We start from the raw sequence: 20969 nt of genomic DNA on the forward strand, positions 1-20969 counted from the left end.
ATTTAGAGATTTATTTTGTTGTCCGCGACCAGGGGCGGATCCAGCAATTTGGGATGGGGTGGGGTTGAAATGAATTTAAGCTAGACTTTTATATTAGAATTTTAATTTTTTTGTGGACTGCCTTAGACTTCAGCCGAAGACAGCTCACATTTGTATCCGCCCTTGTCCGCGTTAGATTTGCCTGAAGCGACACGCGGGGGAGGGGAGAGCAAGGGCAACAGAACTTCTTGTGGGAATGTAATTCTTTTGAAAAATTCTAATATAACAAACGCTCCATGTATCGGTCACAATCTTAGTATAATTGAAGTAAAGAAGATTTTTTAGTATTGCCATCTATAAAGTACAACACATAAATGCATGAGTGTAATAAAAGATGTCAATCGAGTTTCCAAATAGTTTTTCTGAATAAATTATAGTGCTATTGAGTACATCAAAAAACTTCAACAAGGGAAGTCAAAACTCTAAAACCTAAGAGAAAATGGTGGGATATGCTTCAGTGCCATCAGTGAAAGGGCAGCCCTTCAAGAGTCAAATCCTCAAATTTGTCACATATCCTAAGAATAATCCACATTGACAACTAAAGAATGGTTTGGTGGAAATTTGACAAAAATTATACAATGAAAGTCTGTATTTTCAGCTCTCATTGTCACAAAGACCCGAATCCATCAGGCGGCCATACCTGCAGACAAATTGAAAAATTCACAATAAGTAGCAAATATAAAACGATTCCCCCCCCCCCCCCCCCCCCCCACCAACAAAAAAAAAGAAAAAAAAAGGAGGAGCAATGAAGGTCAATCTGTGCAAGTTTGTAGCAACAGAAAAGCCTCAAAAAGCATTTACAAAGTTGTGCTAGAAGGATGCCACTCGTACGGAGTAACTAGAGGACAGCTTTGGATAATTTGTGACATAAAAAATACCTATGTGACTAAAAGGATTTCTAGAACAGCCACAAGAGCAGTCACCCTTTATAATACAGAGTTCTTAAAAATTAAAATCAGGGTAACTGATAACAATGTCAAAGTGAACGTGTGGTAAAACTGGGAGTACGGTCAAAAATGACCAAACCCAGGAGTCCATATAGGCTGCATTTTTTGAAAGCAAGATACAGTAGATCAATTGAAATAGTTTGGACAAGTACAACTCCTCCTCTAGGTGCTCTGATGATGAAGATTAAGAACAGTGAGAGGGATGTTAAATGGGACCAAAATTAATTTGAATTAAGATAATAAAGAAGGACGTTATATATCACGGTAATGACAATTCATATGGCAGGCTGTCAAAAGAAAAATCCACACACAACTCTCTTCAAATAGTTGGAAAAAACTCTGACTTGAGCTCAGTTGAATTGAGCTCCAAGTTAACATCCTTTAAATCTATGAGCCCCATCTAAGACAGGAGAACTCGCCTTGTGACATTTGTAAAATTTGTCTCCCTAAAATAAACAGTTTATCAATAAGAATTGTAATTTCATATTCAAGATAATAATAACAATAAATACTTACCCGGAACCACACCTTCCCCCGAATAAGACCATAAGGAACAGGTCCATAATGCCGTGAATCCCTAGATGAATAAATATTATCTCCCTGAATCCAAGCATGTCCCTTTGGCACCTGTACGTCAATATACAAAACTTAATATGATTATCGTTTCAACAATATACAACTATATATGAAGATTACAATATTACAATAACTGTAATCTCAGGATTGCATGAAGTGTCAAAATGCAATGAAAGAAGAAAGAAACCTGATAGTTTTTTAAGAAAAGTTACTAAGTATATGCTTGAAGCTTGATCATACTTGGTGACGTAGTTAGAAATATATATTTTTTGCTGTATGGTCAATTGCAGTTGTAACAGTTTATAAACCATGTTGGCAAGCTTTTACATCAGAAACAGGTTTCTTTTCTATCATGCAGTATAAGTTCCTATATGCTATTCGTTCACATATACAAGACAGCCTCCATCAACTTACATTTTCTGTTCACAAAAGAGAATAAATAAATAAGTAAATAAATCCAGAAGCCACCACTATCTAGTTGTACCCTAACAGTGTGCATGGTGCATTCAATCCAGTTTCCTGAACAATCCTAATGTTCACTGTGGACTAGTGCAGGGTAACCATCCCAAGGAACAGTTCACATGGACTTTAAATCAATTGAATCCAAACTTTAGTCTTACTCTCTTGACTCCATATCTTTTAAATATACATATATATATATAATATTGTTAATTTATTATATATATAGTATATTTAGTTTCCATCATTGAGTTTGGAACCTTGAACATACTGCCACTGATAAGCTGGAAGAAGATGAGGATGAGTCATCATGCCCCTTATGCCCTAGGCAACACACGTGCCACAATGGACGGGACAAAAGGTCACAATCCCGAGAGGGTGAGCTAATTCCAAAAACAGTCCTCAGTTTGGATTGCATGTTGCAACTTGCTTGCATGAAGTCAATCGCTAGTAATCACCAATCAGCCATACGATGTGAACTTGTTCTCGGGCCTTGTACACACAACCTGTCAAACTATAGGAGCTGGCCATGCTCGAAGTTGTTACCTTAACCACAAGGAGGGGATGCCGAAGGCGGGGCTAGTGACTCGGGTGAAGTCATAACAAGGTAGTTGTACTGGAAGGTGCAGCTGGACCACCTCCTTTTTAGGGAGCATGAGCTTATTATCCTAGGTGAAAATAATCCCATGCTTGCCACATGGTGACATGACATGGGGGCAAAAAAAAAAAAAAAAGAGACAGATGGGGTTTCTCTTGCTTTTGGTATAGTGGGCCCCTAGTGGAAGGTTGCACGAACTCAATGGTAGAGCGCACCCTTGATAGTTGTGTTGTTGTGCCTGGGCTGTGAGGGTTCTCAGCCACATGGATAGATCAATGATACCATATCATACCAATATCAAATACAAAACATTGTCTAATATGGTATTAATAGTTACAAAATCGATTACAAAAAGGCGAAAGAAGTAGGATGTCATTACCATTTTTTATTTATTTATTTATACTTTGACTTGGTCTTTGCACTTATCTTAACAAACCCCACTCATCCCACTGAGCGAATCTTAACTATTTACATATCTAACCCAAGATAAAAGTGATTTCCTTCTTTTTAGCTTGAAAGTGGAAGATAGAGAGAGAAGAAACTCTCTTTTCCTATATATAGATGCTGGTCTTTTAAGAGAAAAAGATGAGGGAGTTGATTTACATATGATTTTATATAACATATATATATATATATAAATATATTTATATATTTTGGAGCATCAGTCCAGTGTAGAAGGAGGCATATCTACTCTTAGGAGAATGCATTAGCGTGCCTCAATCTAACATTTCAGGCTATTTCTAAACATTTTATACTTTCTTTATATAATTGTTAGTGTTTGAAGTTTTATGTTAATTAACATAAAATGTATCCCCTTGTTCTCATTTAATATCCCCAATATCAATGCCTAATTTCACTCGAGATATTTCAGTTATCTATGCTAAATCAATTTCATATCCACTCACTAAGACCAAAACATCTTAACAAGCCAATCTAGATCACTGCATCTCATCCAAATCTTCCATAATTACTTGACTTTGTACTTATTGGTTTTCCAAGAAGGGGATCCTAGGGTGAGAGGGGATATAGTCACCATACCAATAACAATTGTTTGTAAAATGGCATTCCTAATCAAAGCAGCGCAATTTTGAACAGATAATGAAAAACAAATGAAGAACCCAGTTGAGGATTTTAAGGGAAGAACAAATTGTGCATACCACCAGGGTCTGAAAACGGTCACTGTTAACGGGGTCGACCAAGAATGAAACTGCATCGCCTTCCATGCCCACAATTCGCTTGGTGACCATCATCCTAGGGTTTAGAGGCGACTGGACAAGGACGAGGTCTCCGAGGCCGACCTTCCCCAGCCGCGTGGAGACGCGATCGACCAGAATGACGTCGCCGGTCAAATTCAAGGTCGGCAGCATGCTGGGACCGTACACCTGAGACCACCAAGTAAAAACATTCGAGTACTTTTCTGCGACGAAATGGAAGAGATTTTGACGAGAAAACAGGAAAGGAAAATGAGGAAAAATCCGATAGGTACGTGCCAAGGATGCGGAACAGAGGTAATTATCGGTGATGTGAAGGAGGCAGAGGAACCTTGCAGCGATCATCGAGCCATCCCATGCTTCCTTCATTACTTTGCCGAGTTTGCTCCATTGCATCCTCTCTCTCTCTCTCTCTCTCTCTCACTCTCACAGTTGTGTCGCCTGCTAGTTTGGAAAACCAAGCAAGCAAGCAACAAGCACTCCTTTAGGAGGGTCCGTTTGGATGAATATTATATAAAATTTATTTGTAAATAATAAATTTAATTTAAAAATAATTTTTAAAATGTGTATGTATATATATATTAAATTTCAAAAATAATTCTAGAATTAGGAATTAACTAAATATATTTAAATAAAACTAAATACAAAAAAATAAAAAATCAAATACTAAAGAGAAATAAAACATTAATTAAGTTAAGCATCGAGATTAAGAGTTTCATATAAGAATGCATAAGTGTAAATCTCTTATTCATGTTTTTTCTTGCAAGTGAGGGTTTTTAGATTAAAGAAGTAATGTAATGACTAGATAATTTGACTTATAATTTTAAGTTGTAGTAGTATTCGTGAGGGTGTCGACAATAAACATGAACTTAAAATTGGTAGCAAAGGAAAGGGAGGCGATATTTTTGTTTATAAATAAATTTTATCTTCTAAATTGTAAAATTTATTTCTAAATAGTTAGAATTTAGTTTTTTTTTTTCATTCCAAATATAAAAAGTTAAAATTGAAAATGAATTTTCACAAAAAAAAATGTAATTATTTCGTTAATAAATATCTAATAATATAATGTTATTAAAAAAATAAGATTTGGACTCATGAACCCATAAGGAACAATTTGATGATATTCTCTCTCAATAAACAAAAAGTATTATAGTTCCAATCATCAATATAAAACTACAACAGCTAGTTTATTTCCAAGAAATATATCTCAAAGAAAAGTTCAGAAGAGATTTTCCGAACCAGCCAAAATATATGGGGTCTAGAGACTCATCATTAGAGACAACCTTAAAAGCTGTTGAAGCAAATGAAATTTATTGATCAATGAACCAAAAGAATAGGATTGGCTGATATTATTTGTTACCTCATACATCTGTAGTTTACAACAACAATTGAATGTTTCTTTAATTTCCTCTGAGCCAACTCATGAGGTTGTAACTGAATGTAATACAACAGAACTTGAAAACATGGTAACTTCCATGGATGTGCAACCAGCCACCCTTCCAAGTCCTCCACCCTGCAAACTTGGAAGGAATTCTTCTGAAGAATGGGTGTTCATTTCAGATGCTACCTTCTCTAGTCAGTAGGTGTTTCCATATCTATTCGATCCGCTCCAGATTATAATTCACCATTCCCTCGAGTGCTAATCGAAATGCACTCTGGGGAAGGCATTGAAGGTTCTGGATCGCAAGCTCAGCTTTCTCTTTTGCTAGTTCTCGGGCTCTATCAATGCCCCCGCAACTCTTGACTAATTCGAGGGCATCCTCCAGGGCACCAGTCTCACAGAACTCGGATTCAATGAGGTCTCTCAGTTTTGGTTCCTTTTCCAGCGCGAAAATTACTGGCGCGGTCAGGTTTCCTTTGGCCAGGTCACTTCCTGCCGGCTTTCCCAGCTGCTCAGCAGATTGTGTGAAATCCAATATGTCATCGACAACTTGGAAGGATAGACCAAGATTCTTGCCATATTGATACATTTGCTCCTTGACACCACTGTCAACCCCGCTAAATATGGCAGCTCCTTTGGTGCTAGCCGCAATCAAGGAGGCTGTTTTGTAGTAGCTCTTGATCAAATACTCATCAAGTTCCACGTCACAGTCAAACAAACTCGATGCCTGCTTTATTTCACCACTAGCAAAATCTTTGATAACCTGCAATAACACCACACGAGCTAAATTTAATAGCCTTCGTATTTTTATGGTTTCCATGCTATGAATGAAAAGGGAATCGAAGAAAATGCAGGGAAAGTTGGCATGGAATGCGAAGGATGATTAACAAGGGCAATTTCTAAAGGCCCATTGTGTGTACCTGGCTGATGAGCTTTATAACTTCAAGGTTTTCGAGATTAGCTAGGTACCATGATGACTGAGCAAACATGAAGTCACCTGCAAGCACTGCCACCCTTGTACCAAAGAGTTGGTGAACAGTTTCCTTTCCTTCAAATGGCCAGCAAAAAGAGGGTTAATTGGTGAAAGAGAAGTAAAAGCCGAAAAAATTTGCCAAAAGGAATGATGAAACGACTGGTGGGTTCCTGTTGTTATTGGATTAACTGATTTTAAGGTTAAAAGCAAATACTTATTATATGATGGCACTCAATTTTCTAGAGGGGGTGAGTCTTGGTAGCAACAGTAAGATTGCTCTTCATGACTACTGACTAGAAGCCCCTCTTTGCCCTGCAAGCTTAATGCTACATACAAAAACCACACTCACAAAGCAGGGAGGTGCATTAAGAACACCCTTTTTACTCAATTATCTAGACCTTAATAGCACCAGCTGGCTATGCAATTGCAGCACTTAATTTGGGCAAGCCAAAGTGATTATTAAATAGTCTTCCCATGGAAATACCAAATCAGGATATAAAGATTACTCACAAGATTGAGTTTGATCACAAGCCAACTTATGATCAAACTGTATTCCTTCCTTAGCACTTTCTCATGTAAGAAAAAGGTCCCATAGGGTTGCTAGGATCAGCATCTGAATGGACCTAGAACACAAAATTCTAAACTTTGCAGCACCTTTATTTTATGCTCAATTACATTTTTTATAAACTCCCTATTTCTTGGTCCCTGAGAGAAAAAGGAGGGGGGGAGGAGCAGGCTAAGCAAATAAATCCCTCATCTTCAATTAGTGCTTAAGAAAAACTAATATCACACTCTTGCTAAGGGAAGCACTGATGACAGCCCAGACTGTTGTAGTAACAATCATGGAAATTCATCAAAGGTGTCAAGAGATCGCATTGGATAAGTAACTCCTAGATTATAACCAATATGTAAGATTTAGTCATAATATCAATGCCGTTCAGGGTCATTATAGTTTCCCCATCACCCACATCCTTACAAACCAAATTTCATCACAAATACCACAACAGGCTTGTGGCCAGCCCACTTTGGTCCATAAACATTACTGACCCATGAGTTGCAAGGCCTCAAAGTCCAGACAGCCATTACAAAAAAATTGTCCCTAATATCATAAGCAAAAATCACAACAGAACTCAAGATCCTCCAGGCAAAATTTTCAATGAGAAACTGAGCTTATACCACGGTTGGGAGCACTGCAAGGGTACAGATAGGTATCCACCAGTATTCACATTTGAAAAACAATCTTTTCAGAAGAGAGTATGCATCTTTCTGTCACGACTAAAATTCTAGTCAAATTATATTTGAGGGATGTGCAACAAGGGTCCATAGAATGCTAAGACTTGATGCAAGAGACAAAGAGAATAGCTGACCTTCTACCTTAAACTCAGTGGTATGGTGTTACCTAAGTACTAAATCTAATACTTTATCAGCAAGTGATTAAGGCTTTAGCATCTATAAAATTGTTAACATGATGACAAGTTTATAACCAATAAAATTGCCTTACAAATTTTTGCAGCAGGACATACCCACTATTATCAATAGAGTTACCCTTGTGGGGTATTCTAGGTGCAATTTAGAACTTTAAAGCTTCTCGAGTGTAAAGTTAATAAAAAAAATTGCAGGTACTGACCGTACTGTTCAGTGAAACCCAAAGACATAAATACTCAATTGTTCTCTGACATTTATCATAGATAAATTCTGTACAGAAACAGTAAAAATTCAAAGTTTCTCCAGAGTTTCACATAATGTGTTCAGCTGAAAAGTATTGGAGAAAAGCAAAGTTATATCTCTAGAAACAGTAAAAATTCAATTTCTCCAGTCTCACATAATGTGTTCAGCTGAAAAGTACTGGAGAAAAGCAAAGTTATATCTACTGCAGAGACATGTTACACAGCTTCTACCGTGGACATAATGTGCACATTCAGCTGAAAAGTATTGGAAAAAAGCAAAGTTATTCTCATGCAGAGACATGCCATACAGCTTCTACCATGAACATGAGATTTCAACAATATAAACTCTATAAACTCAAAAGCAACTAAGCTTGTGGAAATGACAATAAGCATATTCATCATCAAAAAAATAACTTCAACAATTTCAGCACTGCACAGAACTTCGAAATAAACAGGGATCAGCAGCAAAAGTAAAAGGCATACCTCTTCTCATGTCGCTTTCATCTAATACATCATCATGTATTAAGCTCGCAGTATGGATCATCTCAATAATCTCTGCCAAGCGCCTATGTTCAGCGGTAAGTTCCCTGGTAAAAAGTAAAATTGGGTGAAAAAAGAATATTGTCTAAAATCTCAGAGAGAACAACATTAACAAGAAAAAATGCATATTCTCACTTCAAGCCTACTACTTCTGCAGTTGCTCTAGACACAAGGAACACTAAAGCTGGCCTCATCCTCTTTCCACCAGCGCCAAAGATCTGTTCAGCGGCAGACATCAACACTGGGTTTTCTGCACCAACAATCTAGCAGGAAATTTGCATCAGAAAGAGAAGTAAATAGAAGCCAAATGGGGATGTCAAACTCATTTTGTGGATAATGTGCCAATCTAAGCATCTGAAGTTAATAAAAGCTAAATGGGTATGAGCAGATTAATGAAGCATCAAGGTGGGAATACAATTTTGAAGTAAAAAGAAAAGGTGAAACTGCTATTGAGTTATCTTGCTGAACTTCATGCACAATGAGAACCTTAATTAATGACAACACCAACAACATGGAAAAGAAGTTCTATTATCACAAACTAAAGAAGAGATATTTAACTAGTACCTGATTTAGCTAAGCTAAGAAACAAATACTTATATTATCTTAATTGGCATACATTTGAAGAAAGTCTTTATAGTTAAATAACAACCCTCGATGCAATGATATTTCTAATCACTGATTCTTCCTACATCGACATGGTACATCATTCTACATGACACAACTCCAGAGGCAACAAATGCAATATAAGAACACCATGGAATTAAGTAACTTTAGAACACACGGTCGATCACATTAAACAATCATCCAACATGGTAGCTGCTAAAAAATTTTTGCAACATTTCTCCCTGTACTACTGTCCTGCCAATAGGCCAGTAAGAGTACTCCACAGATGTTTCAATGACCCCTTCCTTTCTACCTGGTGGCAAGTCAGAACATCCATCCTTGAATCATCATTCTACCACTGGATCACGGATTAACAACCCAACCGGATTGGCTATAGTTGTTCTACCACTAAAAAGATTATCACCACAATGGAGGTCAAACTTGTTAGCATGCGTGCCCATGCTTTATCATAATTCAGAGAAAATCAAACTTGCAGAATTTCACCAAATTTTTATTCCTGCAAATGGTCAAACAATAGGGGCAAATTGAACATTCTTCTTCTTGCTACGAAGAGTAATTCCAGAAACCACCAATAATTTCTTACCACCAAAGTAACTGGTAAAACATAACCAAGTTAAAGACAACAACTGAATTTTGACAAAGATTTTTCTAATCATTGGATGGTACAACAATAATCCTCTTTTTCCAGAACATTGAGTATTGCTCGAATAGCTATGCTGAATGTGTATGATAGCACTCTTCCTCACCCAAGCACATATTCTCTTCAACACACCCATGGAATCAATAGTTATAAGCCTTCATATAAAGTATATTCAAATTAAGCAGGCATAAACATCTGCAACGGAATCAAACAATTTTGAAGTTAAAGAGTACTTGAAGATAAAAGTAAAGACCCATTCAGATTTACACATTCAACATAGAGAATAATTCAAGCACGAAGATTAAAAGTGCCGGATACAAGAGCATGCTTCAACAAAAAAGCCAATACTAAAATTTGCAGAGAGGTACTAACTGACTGTAGATTTTTGTTCAATGTTTGGAGGTCATCAGTAACCACTTGAAACAAATTTGCCAGTGAAGTTTTCTTCACATCCAAGACTGACGGAGGACCAGGTGCAACCCCTATTTTGGCCCCATAACAATTAGTACCATCATTTTCATGCTTTAAACCCAATATTGAATTGACTTATAAAGCAGAACAGGGTCAAATAGTGCTTAAGCAAGCAAAAAAAGTACCATTCAGCAAAGTCTCATGAGTTGTTGGCGAGAAAACATGACGCCGAGCAAAACCACGACGAGAACAGACCAGTTTCCGAGCTCCATGGCCTTTTTTGGCATTCTTACAAACACCTTTTGTGCAGCTTTTCACTGAAAACCGGTTAAACGAAGCATTGGAAGAACACCCACAAGAAACCAAATCTAACCCAGTCCGTCCAAACTCAAGATTACGGCACGTCATTGACATCATCCTTAACACCAAAAACTTCTCGCAAATAAAAAACCCAACCCAGAAAACTGCTCAACTTCCCATCTCACAAAGAACCCACCAAGAAAATCATCAACCGGGCAATAAATTGGGACTGAGGAGGAAGTGGATATCAAATCAAACTTCAAAAATAGCTGCCAAATACTTGGAAATGAATCCTAAAGTAAGGAGCTCTTGCCCTCGCTGAAAGAAGAAGGCTGAAGTTCACCCCAGAACGGAGAACTGGGATGTGTCCTGAATACGTACACGAGAAACAGCAGTGGGTGGATCCAAGAAGACCACACATCGCTTCCTCTTTTTTTCCTATTTATTTTCCCTATTTTCCGAGAAAAAAATAATTTTGTGAAGATTTTACGACAATGATATACATGCTGACACAGATGAGAGAAACAAAGGGAGCCAAAGAAGCAGCCTTATCTTCGTCAGACAATTATGCATAAAGAGCGGCTTCCACAGCTCCAAGTAGTTGGTTTTGTCTTTGAGTTAAGCTTCATTCTGTTTATTTTTTCCAGTCGTTCATTCACTGCTGTTGAATGAACTGAATAGCATAAGATTATTAAGATATATGAGAAATGTAATAAGCTTAAATTGGAGGTCTGTAATGATATTTTGTATCAATTGATCTCTTATATTTTGTCTTATATCTATATTAAATGCAGGCGCCGTGTAAAATTGTACATCACAAAATTTTGAAGTGAATTGTAAATTTTTTTTTTACTAAATCATTATTAAAAAATATTTTTTATATTAATTTTTTTATATTTTATATATCTTAATTTTAATAGTGCGCCGTCCTTGACTTTAGCATATGGCAACTCACACATACATCCACCCCTAATTAAATGTGAGATTATTAAGAGATTGAATCTATTAAGGGAGATCAAAAGTTTGGTTGATTCAAATTAGCTGAATTAAACCGATCGAACTTATTGGTTCGATTTAGTTCTTTTTCTTACATTAGTTTGCTTCAATTAATTTTTTCTCAAAAATTTAATTTTTAATTTTTAGTTTGATTTTTTTGATTGAAATAATTAAACTATATAAATCGATTGAATTTTAAAACGATATTATTTTGATGTTTATAAAACAATATCGTTTTCTTTAATTTAGTGTGTTTTTTATCGGTTACTTTGGATTTCTTCGATTTTTATTTTTCTTCGATTTAATTAATTCTATTCAATTTATATGATTTATGTTCAGTGTTTGTAGTTATTGATTAGTTCGATTTTTTGTGTTAATCGATTTGTTGGGTTCAATTGTGCTTTTCGATTTAATTTAACTAGCTAATGAATTTCGATCGATTCAGTAACTGAACCAACTATTTGCATACCCATAGAGTCTATTTGCGTGCAACTATTGATAATTTGTATCTATTTGAGGTATTAAGTCTTAAATTTTAATTCATGATTTACCTATTGGACCCACCAGGCTAAGGTGTGGCTAGTTGTAGGTTTCAAAGAAGATGAGACAGTTGTAAACAAAGACTATGCGTTGACCGAAGACCCTACAAGTTTCTTACAATAAAAAAATATATTAAACATCAACAAAAAATTGTCACCAAGCAGCATTTTCTCTCTATATATATCACCCTATACAAGTGAAAAATTCATACATACTTATCATTAATAATATATATATTTATATTTTGATGGTAAAGATGGGCAATGAGTGGGCTGACTTGGCCCGCCTCTTGCTTGACTCACCCATTTGGTGGGTCAGGCTGAATTTAGCTTGTGAGAGAGATGAGTCGAACTTGAACAATGAATATTAGGGTCTGACACGATTCTGTGGCCCTCAATAAATGGGCCAAACGGGCCGAGCCATGGGTCTGCTAGGCAGGGCTGGCCTATGGGCTGGTTGTTTGGACCGGCCCATGAGCTATTTATTTTTAATTTTTAAACATAATTTTTATGTTTGTAAAATTTTTATAATTTTTTAAAATATGTATAATTTTTATGTTTGTATAATTTTAATTATTATATTTAAACATATTTAAAATATGTTTAAACATATTTTTTAAACATATGTTTAAATATTTAATAAACATAATTTTTTAAATATTTTTTTATTTTTTGGTGAGTCGAGCCAGGCTATAGGCCACATATCGTTGGCCCGGCACGACCCGCATTCTGCTGGGCAAGCCGAGCTATGAGTCAGGCCGGCCCATGGGTCGCCCGCCCCATTTCTCATCTCTAATTGATGGTATAGAAAATTAATTATTAATATATTTATTCAAAAAGCATTCTAATTACCTCGAATCGTAGGTTAATAAACTTAAAAAATAAGCATCATGAAAATTGTTTTTAAGTATTTATCAAGAAAGCTATTTCGATACCTCAGTTAGACAATAAATAAAAAAAAAAAAATTGAGCAAATAAGTTAGAGATTGTATTTAAAATGCTTAATCCAAGTAGAGATCCTCCTTTATTTATAGTAGTTTAGATATAATCATTTACTTAGAATTAAATTTTTTTATTTAAAAAATATCCAAAAATAGTGATGTAAATGGATTTAAACAGATTAGATTTGTCTTTAAGATGGTCTTTCTAATATTTAAGAAAGGAGATTTATTCTAAATTTTTGAGATTAAGATTAATCACTAAACTTTATGATGTAATCTTAAATTATGATCAAGTCTATCACTTAATTCTACATGAGAATCTTAATTGAATTAGATAGTTTAATTTTAAGTATAATTAATTTGCCTTCAAGTTCGTAAAAGATTCTATTATTGGGTCGAGTTAAGTCCAAGTAAAATAATGGGTGGTTAAGTGGACAAAGATTAAGGGTGGCCTAATTAATGGATTGAGCTCCACTGTACCCAAGTAAATTATTCAGGTGTCAATTAAATTAGACATTGAGTATCGTGACAATCAATATTATTTTTGTATATTTGTGTATAGTGATAAAATAATTTTATTTTTTTTTGGTTGATGTAGATAAAATTTATTAACAAGAAAAAATGCACGAACGTTCACAAGAGCAAATCGGGACACATCCCGCTAAGAAAATTAAACAAGAGCACTATCGATAACCCAAAAAAAATAAAAACATAAAACAATCGCCAGGGTGAGAAAAAGAAACACCATCAAGACCAAAAAAATAATAAGAGAATAACTCCCAAGGCGTAGATCAACTAGCAAAGAAAGAATTATTGGGGTATTGCTCTTTGGACCCTCAAGTTTCATGTTCGAGCCATGACTAGAAGATAGTTTAACAGGTAAAGAATAACCCTAAAAAATGAAAAATACTTATTGTCCTCATATTTACGATTATACCAAGAATTGAAACCTGCTTGCTGGGTTCGTCTAAGGCAAATTGAAGCTTGAGAGCATAGTTATTATATATTAATAATGACTTAGTTATGAAGATTTTTTATTTTTATTTAATTTTTTTTATCATTTTATGAGTTTAATATTTAAATAATTTTATTAACTAATAATAAATGTATCATCATTTAATCAATTAATAAAATTACTTGAATATTTAAAACAAGATAACTTTATTGTTTTTATTAGTCATTGATCTTAGTGTGATGATGGATATTGCCTATGCTACTATTAGTAATCATAAATTATTAAAATTATTATTATTCTATATTTTATAAAAGAAACAAAAATAAAATTATTAAGGTAATAGCCCAAAAAATCTCATATTTGAGTGAACTAAATTATAAATTTATTATTATTTATTTAATTTACAAATTAAAATTTTACATAAATTTAAATTACATAATAAAATTTAACTCACATAATTAGGGGTGTGCAAATAGTCAGTTTAGTTATCAAATCGACCAAAATTTATTAACTGATTAAATTAAATTAAGAAGCAAAATTGAACTGAACCGACCAATTAAGTTAAAAAATTACTTTAAACGATAACTTAAAAACTGAATACAAATTGTAAAAACTGAATCGAAACAATTAAACCAAAAAAATGTAAAAAAATTGAAAAAAAAATCAAAATAACCAATAGAAAACACACAAATCGATGAAAAACATATCGTTTTATAGACATCAAAACAATATCGTTTTAAAGTTCAATCGATTTGGTTAGTTTAATTTTTCTAATCAAAAAATTGTATCGAAAATCAAATTTGAGAAAAATTAATCAAATTGAACTGATGCAAAAAAAAATCGAACCGAACCAACAAGTTCGGTCAGTTCAATTCAATTAATTCAAATAAACCGAACTTTTAGTCTCTCTTATCCGTAAGTGTGAAATTAATCCCTTGCCCGTAAGTGTGAAATTAATGGCTTACCTTTTAGCTTTGTTCCAACTGAAAGCCATTAATTAATTATATGAAAATGATATTTGAATATTTAAATTTGATATTTTTAATATTTAATTAATATTTAAATTTGATATTAATATAATAAATAGTATAATACACCAATGCAAAGTGTCATCAGTGTTAAATTTGAATGTCTAAATAATATTTTAATAATTAATAAAAGGTAATGTTAATCACTGTCCTTGAAACAATGGTTAAACAATAATAAATACTTATTTATTTTAAATCAAGTATATTTATTATATTTTATTTTAATATTTAGATAATTTTATTAGTTAATTAAATAGTTTGAAGCACAATATACTTATTATTAACCAATAAAATTGTTTGATTGTTAGAAATAAGTAATAATAAATGTGTCTTATTTTCACATTTATTAATAATAGCTAATATTACTTATTAATATAGGGTAAATTATATGAAACCCCTTTGTACTTAGGGTCATGTGCAACTTATCCCTTTGTGTTTTTGATTACATCAAAAAACTCCCTTACACTTTTAAAATGTGGTAATCAGCCATAATTTGTTGTTATTTTACATAATTTTATGCAATCTATTGGTTGATTAATGTAAAATTTTATATTTTTCTGATATATTGAAATTATATATATATATATAATTATATATTTTGTATGTAAATTATTGTACAAAATTATGTAAAATAACAACAAATTGTGGTTGATTGCAACATTTTGAAAGTGTAAGGGAGTTTTTTGATACAATCGAAAGCACAGACGGGTAAGTTGCACATGACCCTAAGTGTAGGAGGGTTTCATATAATTTACCCATTAATATATAGAAAATGCTATTTGAACACTTAACATGATATTTGGAGTGACATTTACATCAATATATTATACATTTATATTGATATAATACACAATAGAATACATCAATAGAAAGTGTCATTTCATGTATCATCATTAATTCCACGCATATTAATTAATAGATCAAATTTTTGGAAGCTCATAGGCAATTGATGGGAGGAGTAGTACTTCATTAGGCATTGGATGAAATTGAAACCAAGCATTAATCAGCACAAATATAGCTATGAATGTGGAAGCAGCTAGAAATTGACCAGAAAATCTTCAGATTGGCACAGAAATCAGCTTCTTTCAATCTCTACTCGTACACACAGCCTCCATAGCCTGCAAATTGATAGTTACAGATAGAGATAGGAATAGGCACATGAAGCGCAATCTTGTTACATTTGGGATGAGTGTCTCCAAGGTATAGTTGTGATTAGCCACACCATAATAATGATTTTACTGATAGGGAGTAGGAAGTGGCTTACTTGGATCGGTAATGGTGATGAGGCCAGAGTTCTTGAAATCACAGTTCCATTTGTTCCTTCCCTTGCACTGGTAGTAGAGGTTCATGGCTATGGAGGCATGGTTGAAGAGGTTGTCTGGGGAGAAGCAAGGGCAGCCCTTCTGCAGAACCCTACAGTCCACTTGAGAGCACGCGTAGTTTATGTTTTCCACAAGGGTTTTCTCATCTGAAGATGGCTTTGCCACACACCAACTTCTCTGCAAAAAACAAACAACAAATCTTCATTTGGGGAACTGTGTGAGATCTTCTGGTTTTTCTATTTCTTTCCGGGAAAATTAAAGGTCATTTACCTGCCCACTCACCAATTTCAAGGCTCCACCTGCAAGCAGGGCAACAAATCTCAGATCCAGGGAGAGATTAAACAGACCCCTCTGGAGGGAGTTTGCAAGACCCAAATCAGATCTAAAAGAGAATGGATAAGAGTTGACTGACCCGAACAACATAACAGGCCTATTGAACAGATGGTATAGAAGCCGCCATACCTGAAATGCAGGGAGAGGACAAGAGCAGGAGAAAGAGAGCGAGAGAGGCTGCTGCTGCTTTAACCATTGTGAAATAACGAGAGCTCAACTGGCTGTACTTTGATTTGAGCTGCAGAGAGAGAGAGAGAGAGTAAAGTGATTGATTTTTGGGGGTTCGACGTGTGGGACTTATACGGGGACAGCGTGACAGGTGGGTGGATTTTCTAGGGACTGAGGGAGATCTCCACTGTCCAGCAGCCTAACGGCTACTTCTGCTGATCCGTTAGTGGAATTATTTAGGGGAAAAAGAGTACAAATAAAGGAGCTTTAAGAGTACCGAAATGTCAATAGTCATCCTTCACTTTCACACTCATTTTCTTCAGGAAAAGGATCAGATTGAGTTTGAAAGGGCACATGATTATTAGAGGCTGTTTGGCTTATCCATCTTTTTCATCGTTTTTAAGTTATTTAACTTTTAAATTAAAAATTAAATAATGTTTAAATTGATAATATATTTAACTAAATATAACTATTAAAATTTGATAAAAAAATTAAAATAGGACGATAGCATGATCCACCAACTCGACAATGGCTTGAGACAGTTTTGTTGGATGACACCGATGATGGATCTGGAGGAGGGGCGATGGCGATGACGAATTTGGAGGAGGGGCAACGGCGAGGGCGGATCTGTGAAGAATGGGCAATGGCAAATTTGTGAGGGAAGATGGAAAAAGAAAGAGATAAGGTGTAAATATTCAAAATATTTGAAGACAAAACAATAATAGTAGTGTTAGTCAACGCAATAATTTTTTTCGCAAAAATTGAGGGTACCAACTTTTCTCAAACACTATTATGGTAGCGTTTAAATTATTTAACTTTTAAATTAATTATTTTTTTATTTTTTTTTAAACTAATTTGTGTTGTTCAATGTTTCACCCAAAAACACTGCTTAGCTGAAAAGCTGGTTATGCAGACAGCCTCTTAATGGATCAAGCTTAATCTCTCATTATAACACTATCAGTTGCATTGATTCCCATTTGCAATTAGTAGACTTTTGTTAACTTTCATGGCAAAATGGCACATCTTTTTAGCAATATAGACCCGAAATAAAGTAGGGCCATGTGGCCACTTTCCAACCTGGTTGCCTAGCCGCACTGCCCTTCATTTCTTTCAATTATCTTTTAATTATTTCTTCCATTTGCGGCGACAATTATCATGGATGAACCATCAACCAGCGAGTAGCTGGAGATTGGACCCACCTATTTAGTTACCCATTGAGCTCAAAGTTCCAATAATCCCACCAGGAATGTGAGAATCCCTAGCCAGATCTGCATTAGAACCCAAAAAAATGCTTGGAATTGTGGCCACTTCTGCGCCTGTTTGGATTTCCCTGAATTCCAAGCACAGAAGCTGCATTCCAGGAAGAGTCCCACTAAACCCAGCTCAAAATCCCCATTTTTTGCCTCTCTTGTCCACATTTCCTCTTCATTTCTCCGCCAAAAGGGGCCACAGTTTCCACACCCAATTCTCAGCCGAAGCTGCCGCTTCTTCTTCTTCTTCAGGTAAAAGTGTTTCCATTTCTTCTTCTTGTTTTTATTCGCTCTCAGTGTATGTTTCTTTCCCAAAATTTGTTGAATCGTTGAGCACTGTTAAATCAAGTAGGGAATATGGTTGATAGCAGTTGGGAATTTGCAGCTTAGTTTTGCCTTTTTCATGGTAAGATTTGCTGTGTGGTAGCTGGCCCTAGATTTGTGCTCTCAATCTTGAGCTGAATTCAGAATGATGTTAAACAGAAAGAAATTTGAGACTTGAAAATACAAACGTGGGAGGTTCCTGTTTTTGGCTAATTTTTCAATTACACCTCTGCAACAATTTTGGGGAAGCTAATGAAGCGGCAGCCCTGAAAAAGTCTTTGCTGCTCCTCAAATACAATTATAGGCCCTGAATGTGGTTCCGTGGCCACTGTTTAAAGTTGAAAATATAGCTAGATCTACAACAAAAGTATTAGTTCTGTAGAGACAACAGCAACAATGTGAAAAAGAAGGTTGTAAAAATGCAGTAAGGAAGGGTTCTAGGGGAAGTTGTGAGGGGTCGTGCTTTACTTATGGGCATGTGCAAATAGCCAAAACCACTCTCGTTGGGTAAGCACATAGAAATCTATGTTGGGGCTAGAACCTGAGAGGTTTAAACCCTGGTCACCGAGGAGGCCATGATGGCCTTTTACCACTAAGGCCCTTGGACGTTAAAGCTTACAGCCTTTATGGGTGCTAGATAGAGCTTCTTTCTTCTAATTTCTTTTCCTAATGCAGATGTTAAAGAATTAACATAGGAATTGTGAACCTCATATTATGGATATCATCTTGTTGCCTAATGTGGAGATAAGGTATATATGAAGTGAGAAAATCCAACCATGATAAAAAATGGAGGGCAATGACAATTTTTTATCTTCAGAACTAGTATACTTTCAAGCATCACGTTGACATAATTTTAAGAACAAAGACTAGGGAATCAGTTGCATTTTGGTGGTTCCTGCACAAATCATTAGTTGAATGAAGAAAGAGAGGAATTCAGAGAGAAAGAGAGAGTAATACTGCCAATTTGTGGCATTTGATGGTTTATGTTAATGCAATCATCTATTTTGTTGTTTGATAACAGATGGTCTCAAGCTATATATATTGCTTTTCCTGTTACTGTCTTAGCTAGTGTTCGATTCATTTAGGCTTGTGGTTCTGTTAATTTCTTTTAATTTGATCAATGAAGATTTGGATAGATCATTCCAGCATTGTTATGGGAAATGCAAACTAAAACTTAACTGTGAGTCTGAAAGAACTGACTGAGGTTGGGCTGAAAATGTGGAAAGCATGTACTACAAACCTCTACCGTTTCCTCAACTGATTTGGCATCTTTTTCTTCTAAATCATGGCTGTAGTTGGAAGTGCTGAATATGTTGAAGACCCTGCCACCAATGTGAAATTTCAGACAATATTAAGCCTCCCAGGCTGCTCAAGTCCATTATTGCTACTTGGAACAGGTCTGTTGCTTCAATTTCTGGAGGAAACTTTGTGGGGTAGGAAAAAGATAGTTACTGCTAGATTACTGATTCTTGACATTGGTTTATGACTTGGTGAGCAATTTTTTCCAGGATACAGGGAGAAGGTTTTTGCAATTATCGGGGTTAAGGTCTATGCTGCAGGACTGTACGTGAACCGATCTGTTATAAGCAGCTTGGGCACATGGAAAGATCGAACAGCTCAAGAGATACAAGAGGACTCATCATTGTTTGACACGATCTTTCAGGGTAACTACGATAATTGTTAAATCTTCATTTGATGGCTGGATAGAGTGTGAGAGAAAGGGGGATTTTGAGGATACTAATTTATGCTTCACCATTGCAGCTCCCTTGGAGAAATCGTTACTTATTGTCCTGGTAAGAGATGTTGATGGTAAGACCTTCTGGGATGCCTTGAACGATGCCATCTCACCAAGAATCAAATCGCCCTCTCCAACCGACGAATCGGCCCTCTCCTCGTTTAGTAGCATCTTCCAAGGCCGGCCTCTTAAAAAGGGAACTTTCATATTCTTGACATGGCCCAATCCTTCCAAAATGCTTGTAAGTACTAATCTAGTAAACACCAGATATTTCCTTTAATTAATAGTTACCTGAACTTATAAAAGTCTTATAGAAGATAAAGGACAAATAGACATAACTAGAAGATTAAAGTTTATGTAGACAACCCCACATACTAGGACAAGGGCTTCTCGGTTTGTTGTTGCTGCTGTTGTTGGCAATTATCTGAAGTTGCAGTTATGTCATGTTTTTCCAGGTTTCAGTGTCATCTGACGGCTTGCCATCTGTCGTGGACGCAACAATTGAGTCGATGAACGTTGCCTCGATTCTCTTCAATGTATTCTTTGGAGGCAACCCGGTCTCCCCTTCCTTGAAAGCTTCAGTTGCCAATGGTTTGGCAGCCATGCTGACATGGTAGTTTCAAAGTGACAAAAATGAGTGGAGTGAGCATGTTTTGGGCGGGAAATGGAAGGTTGTACATTAAAGAGCAAGACGATTTGTCTTATTTGATCTGTTCATCAGTGTAATGTTGAATAAATGACTAGTTTCATCACCAGCACAACACTTCTCCTTTGAACTGGAATAGCAGACTGGCTCAAGCTGTCAAGCTTCTGAACAATGTTTTGAGTCTTGGGAGGCACTGCATCTCAATCCATAACCACTGGCCCAATGGGCTCAAATTTTCAAATCTCAACGATGTCATCCCAAAGGTTTGGAGCCCAATACCATCACCCCCCTCCCCCCGGCGCATCGCCCCAGCCCCCTTGCATCAGTTCTCATGTGCAGATAGCAAAAACTCGATCTTGGCAAATC

At 35.6% G+C, this 20969-nt stretch overlaps 4 protein-coding genes across 5 annotated transcripts; 1 reads left to right on the top strand and 3 right to left on the bottom strand.

Moving 5' to 3' along the window:
- Positions 1-336: 336 nt before the first annotated feature.
- On the bottom strand, positions 337-4297 carry LOC127791466 (uncharacterized). The gene is made up of 4 exons (XM_052321364.1): positions 4110-4297; positions 3777-4001; positions 1503-1613; positions 337-679 (listed from the first exon to the last, which is right to left on the bottom strand). The coding sequence occupies exons 1-4, from the start codon at positions 4224-4226 to the stop codon at positions 647-649; spliced, it is 486 nt and encodes a 161-aa protein (XP_052177324.1). The 5' UTR covers positions 4227-4297; the 3' UTR covers positions 337-646.
- An 827-nt stretch (positions 4298-5124) lies between these two features.
- LOC127792437 (solanesyl diphosphate synthase 1, chloroplastic-like) lies at positions 5125-10874 on the bottom strand. The gene is made up of 6 exons (XM_052322924.1): positions 10252-10874; positions 10028-10137; positions 8527-8654; positions 8335-8438; positions 6132-6259; positions 5125-5974 (listed from the first exon to the last, which is right to left on the bottom strand). The coding sequence occupies exons 1-6, from the start codon at positions 10481-10483 to the stop codon at positions 5426-5428; spliced, it is 1251 nt and encodes a 416-aa protein (XP_052178884.1). The 5' UTR covers positions 10484-10874; the 3' UTR covers positions 5125-5425.
- Positions 10875-15703: 4829 nt separating this feature from the next.
- On the bottom strand, positions 15704-16830 carry LOC127792281 (glucan endo-1,3-beta-glucosidase). Of its 2 annotated transcripts, none has more exons than XM_052322733.1 (4): positions 16610-16830; positions 16430-16446; positions 16090-16324; positions 15704-15943 (listed from the first exon to the last, which is right to left on the bottom strand). In XM_052322733.1, exons 1-4 carry the CDS (start codon positions 16674-16676, stop codon positions 15918-15920), a joined length of 345 nt encoding a protein of 114 aa, XP_052178693.1. In that variant the 5' UTR covers positions 16677-16830; the 3' UTR covers positions 15704-15917. The 2 variants fall into 2 exon arrangements, with proteins under 2 accessions (XP_052178693.1, XP_052178692.1); XM_052322732.1 differs by having other exon boundaries at positions 16418-16446; positions 16610-16802.
- A 939-nt stretch (positions 16831-17769) lies between these two features.
- Positions 17770-20709, top strand: LOC127792201 (fatty-acid-binding protein 3, chloroplastic). Its single transcript, XM_052322624.1, has 5 exons — positions 17770-18150; positions 19518-19619; positions 19731-19886; positions 19984-20198; positions 20413-20709. Exons 1-5 carry the CDS (start codon positions 17937-17939, stop codon positions 20572-20574), a joined length of 849 nt encoding a protein of 282 aa, XP_052178584.1. The 5' UTR covers positions 17770-17936; the 3' UTR covers positions 20575-20709.
- Positions 20710-20969: the final 260 nt, after the last annotated feature.

The sequence above is a fragment of the Diospyros lotus genome, chromosome 15 (assembly GCF_014633365.1).
Source record: "Diospyros lotus cultivar Yz01 chromosome 15, ASM1463336v1, whole genome shotgun sequence".
Lineage (NCBI taxonomy): Eukaryota > Viridiplantae > Streptophyta > Magnoliopsida > Ericales > Ebenaceae > Diospyros > Diospyros lotus.

Excerpts from the sequence above, each read along its gene's own strand:
- LOC127791466 (XM_052321364.1), bottom strand. The coding sequence starts at position 4,226 with ATGCAATGGAGCAAACTCGGCAAAGTAATGAAGGAAGCATGGGATGGC. Across the intron at positions 1,614-3,776 it reads ACCGTTTTCAGACCCTGGTG|GTGCCAAAGGGACATGCTTG; the intron begins GTATGCACAATT and ends ATTGACGTACAG. Across the intron at positions 680-1,502 it reads GGGGGAAGGTGTGGTTCCGG|GTATGGCCGCCTGATGGATT; the intron begins GTAAGTATTTAT and ends ATTTGTCTGCAG.
- LOC127792437 (XM_052322924.1), bottom strand. The coding sequence starts at position 10,483 with ATGATGTCAATGACGTGCCGTAATCTTGAGTTTGGACGGACTGGGTTA. Across the intron at positions 6,260-8,334 it reads TGAAAGCGACATGAGAAGAG|GAAAGGAAACTGTTCACCAA; the intron begins GTATGCCTTTTA and ends GGCCATTTGAAG. Across the intron at positions 5,975-6,131 it reads TTATAAAGCTCATCAGCCAG|GTTATCAAAGATTTTGCTAG; the intron begins GTACACACAATG and ends GTGTTATTGCAG.
- LOC127792281 (XM_052322732.1), bottom strand. The coding sequence starts at position 16,676 with ATGGTTAAAGCAGCAGCAGCCTCTCTCGCTCTCTTTCTCCTGCTCTTG. Across the intron at positions 16,447-16,609 it reads GTCCTCTCCCTGCATTTCAG|GTGGAGCCTTGAAATTGGTG; the intron begins GTATGGCGGCTT and ends CCCTGCTTGCAG. Across the intron at positions 15,944-16,089 it reads CATCACCATTACCGATCCAA|GCTATGGAGGCTGTGTGTAC; the intron begins GTAAGCCACTTC and ends ATCAATTTGCAG.
- LOC127792201 (XM_052322624.1), top strand. The coding sequence starts at position 17,937 with ATGCTTGGAATTGTGGCCACTTCTGCGCCTGTTTGGATTTCCCTGAAT. Across the intron at positions 19,620-19,730 it reads ATTATTGCTACTTGGAACAG|GATACAGGGAGAAGGTTTTT; the intron begins GTCTGTTGCTTC and ends AATTTTTTCCAG. Across the intron at positions 19,887-19,983 it reads GTTTGACACGATCTTTCAGG|CTCCCTTGGAGAAATCGTTA; the intron begins GTAACTACGATA and ends TCACCATTGCAG.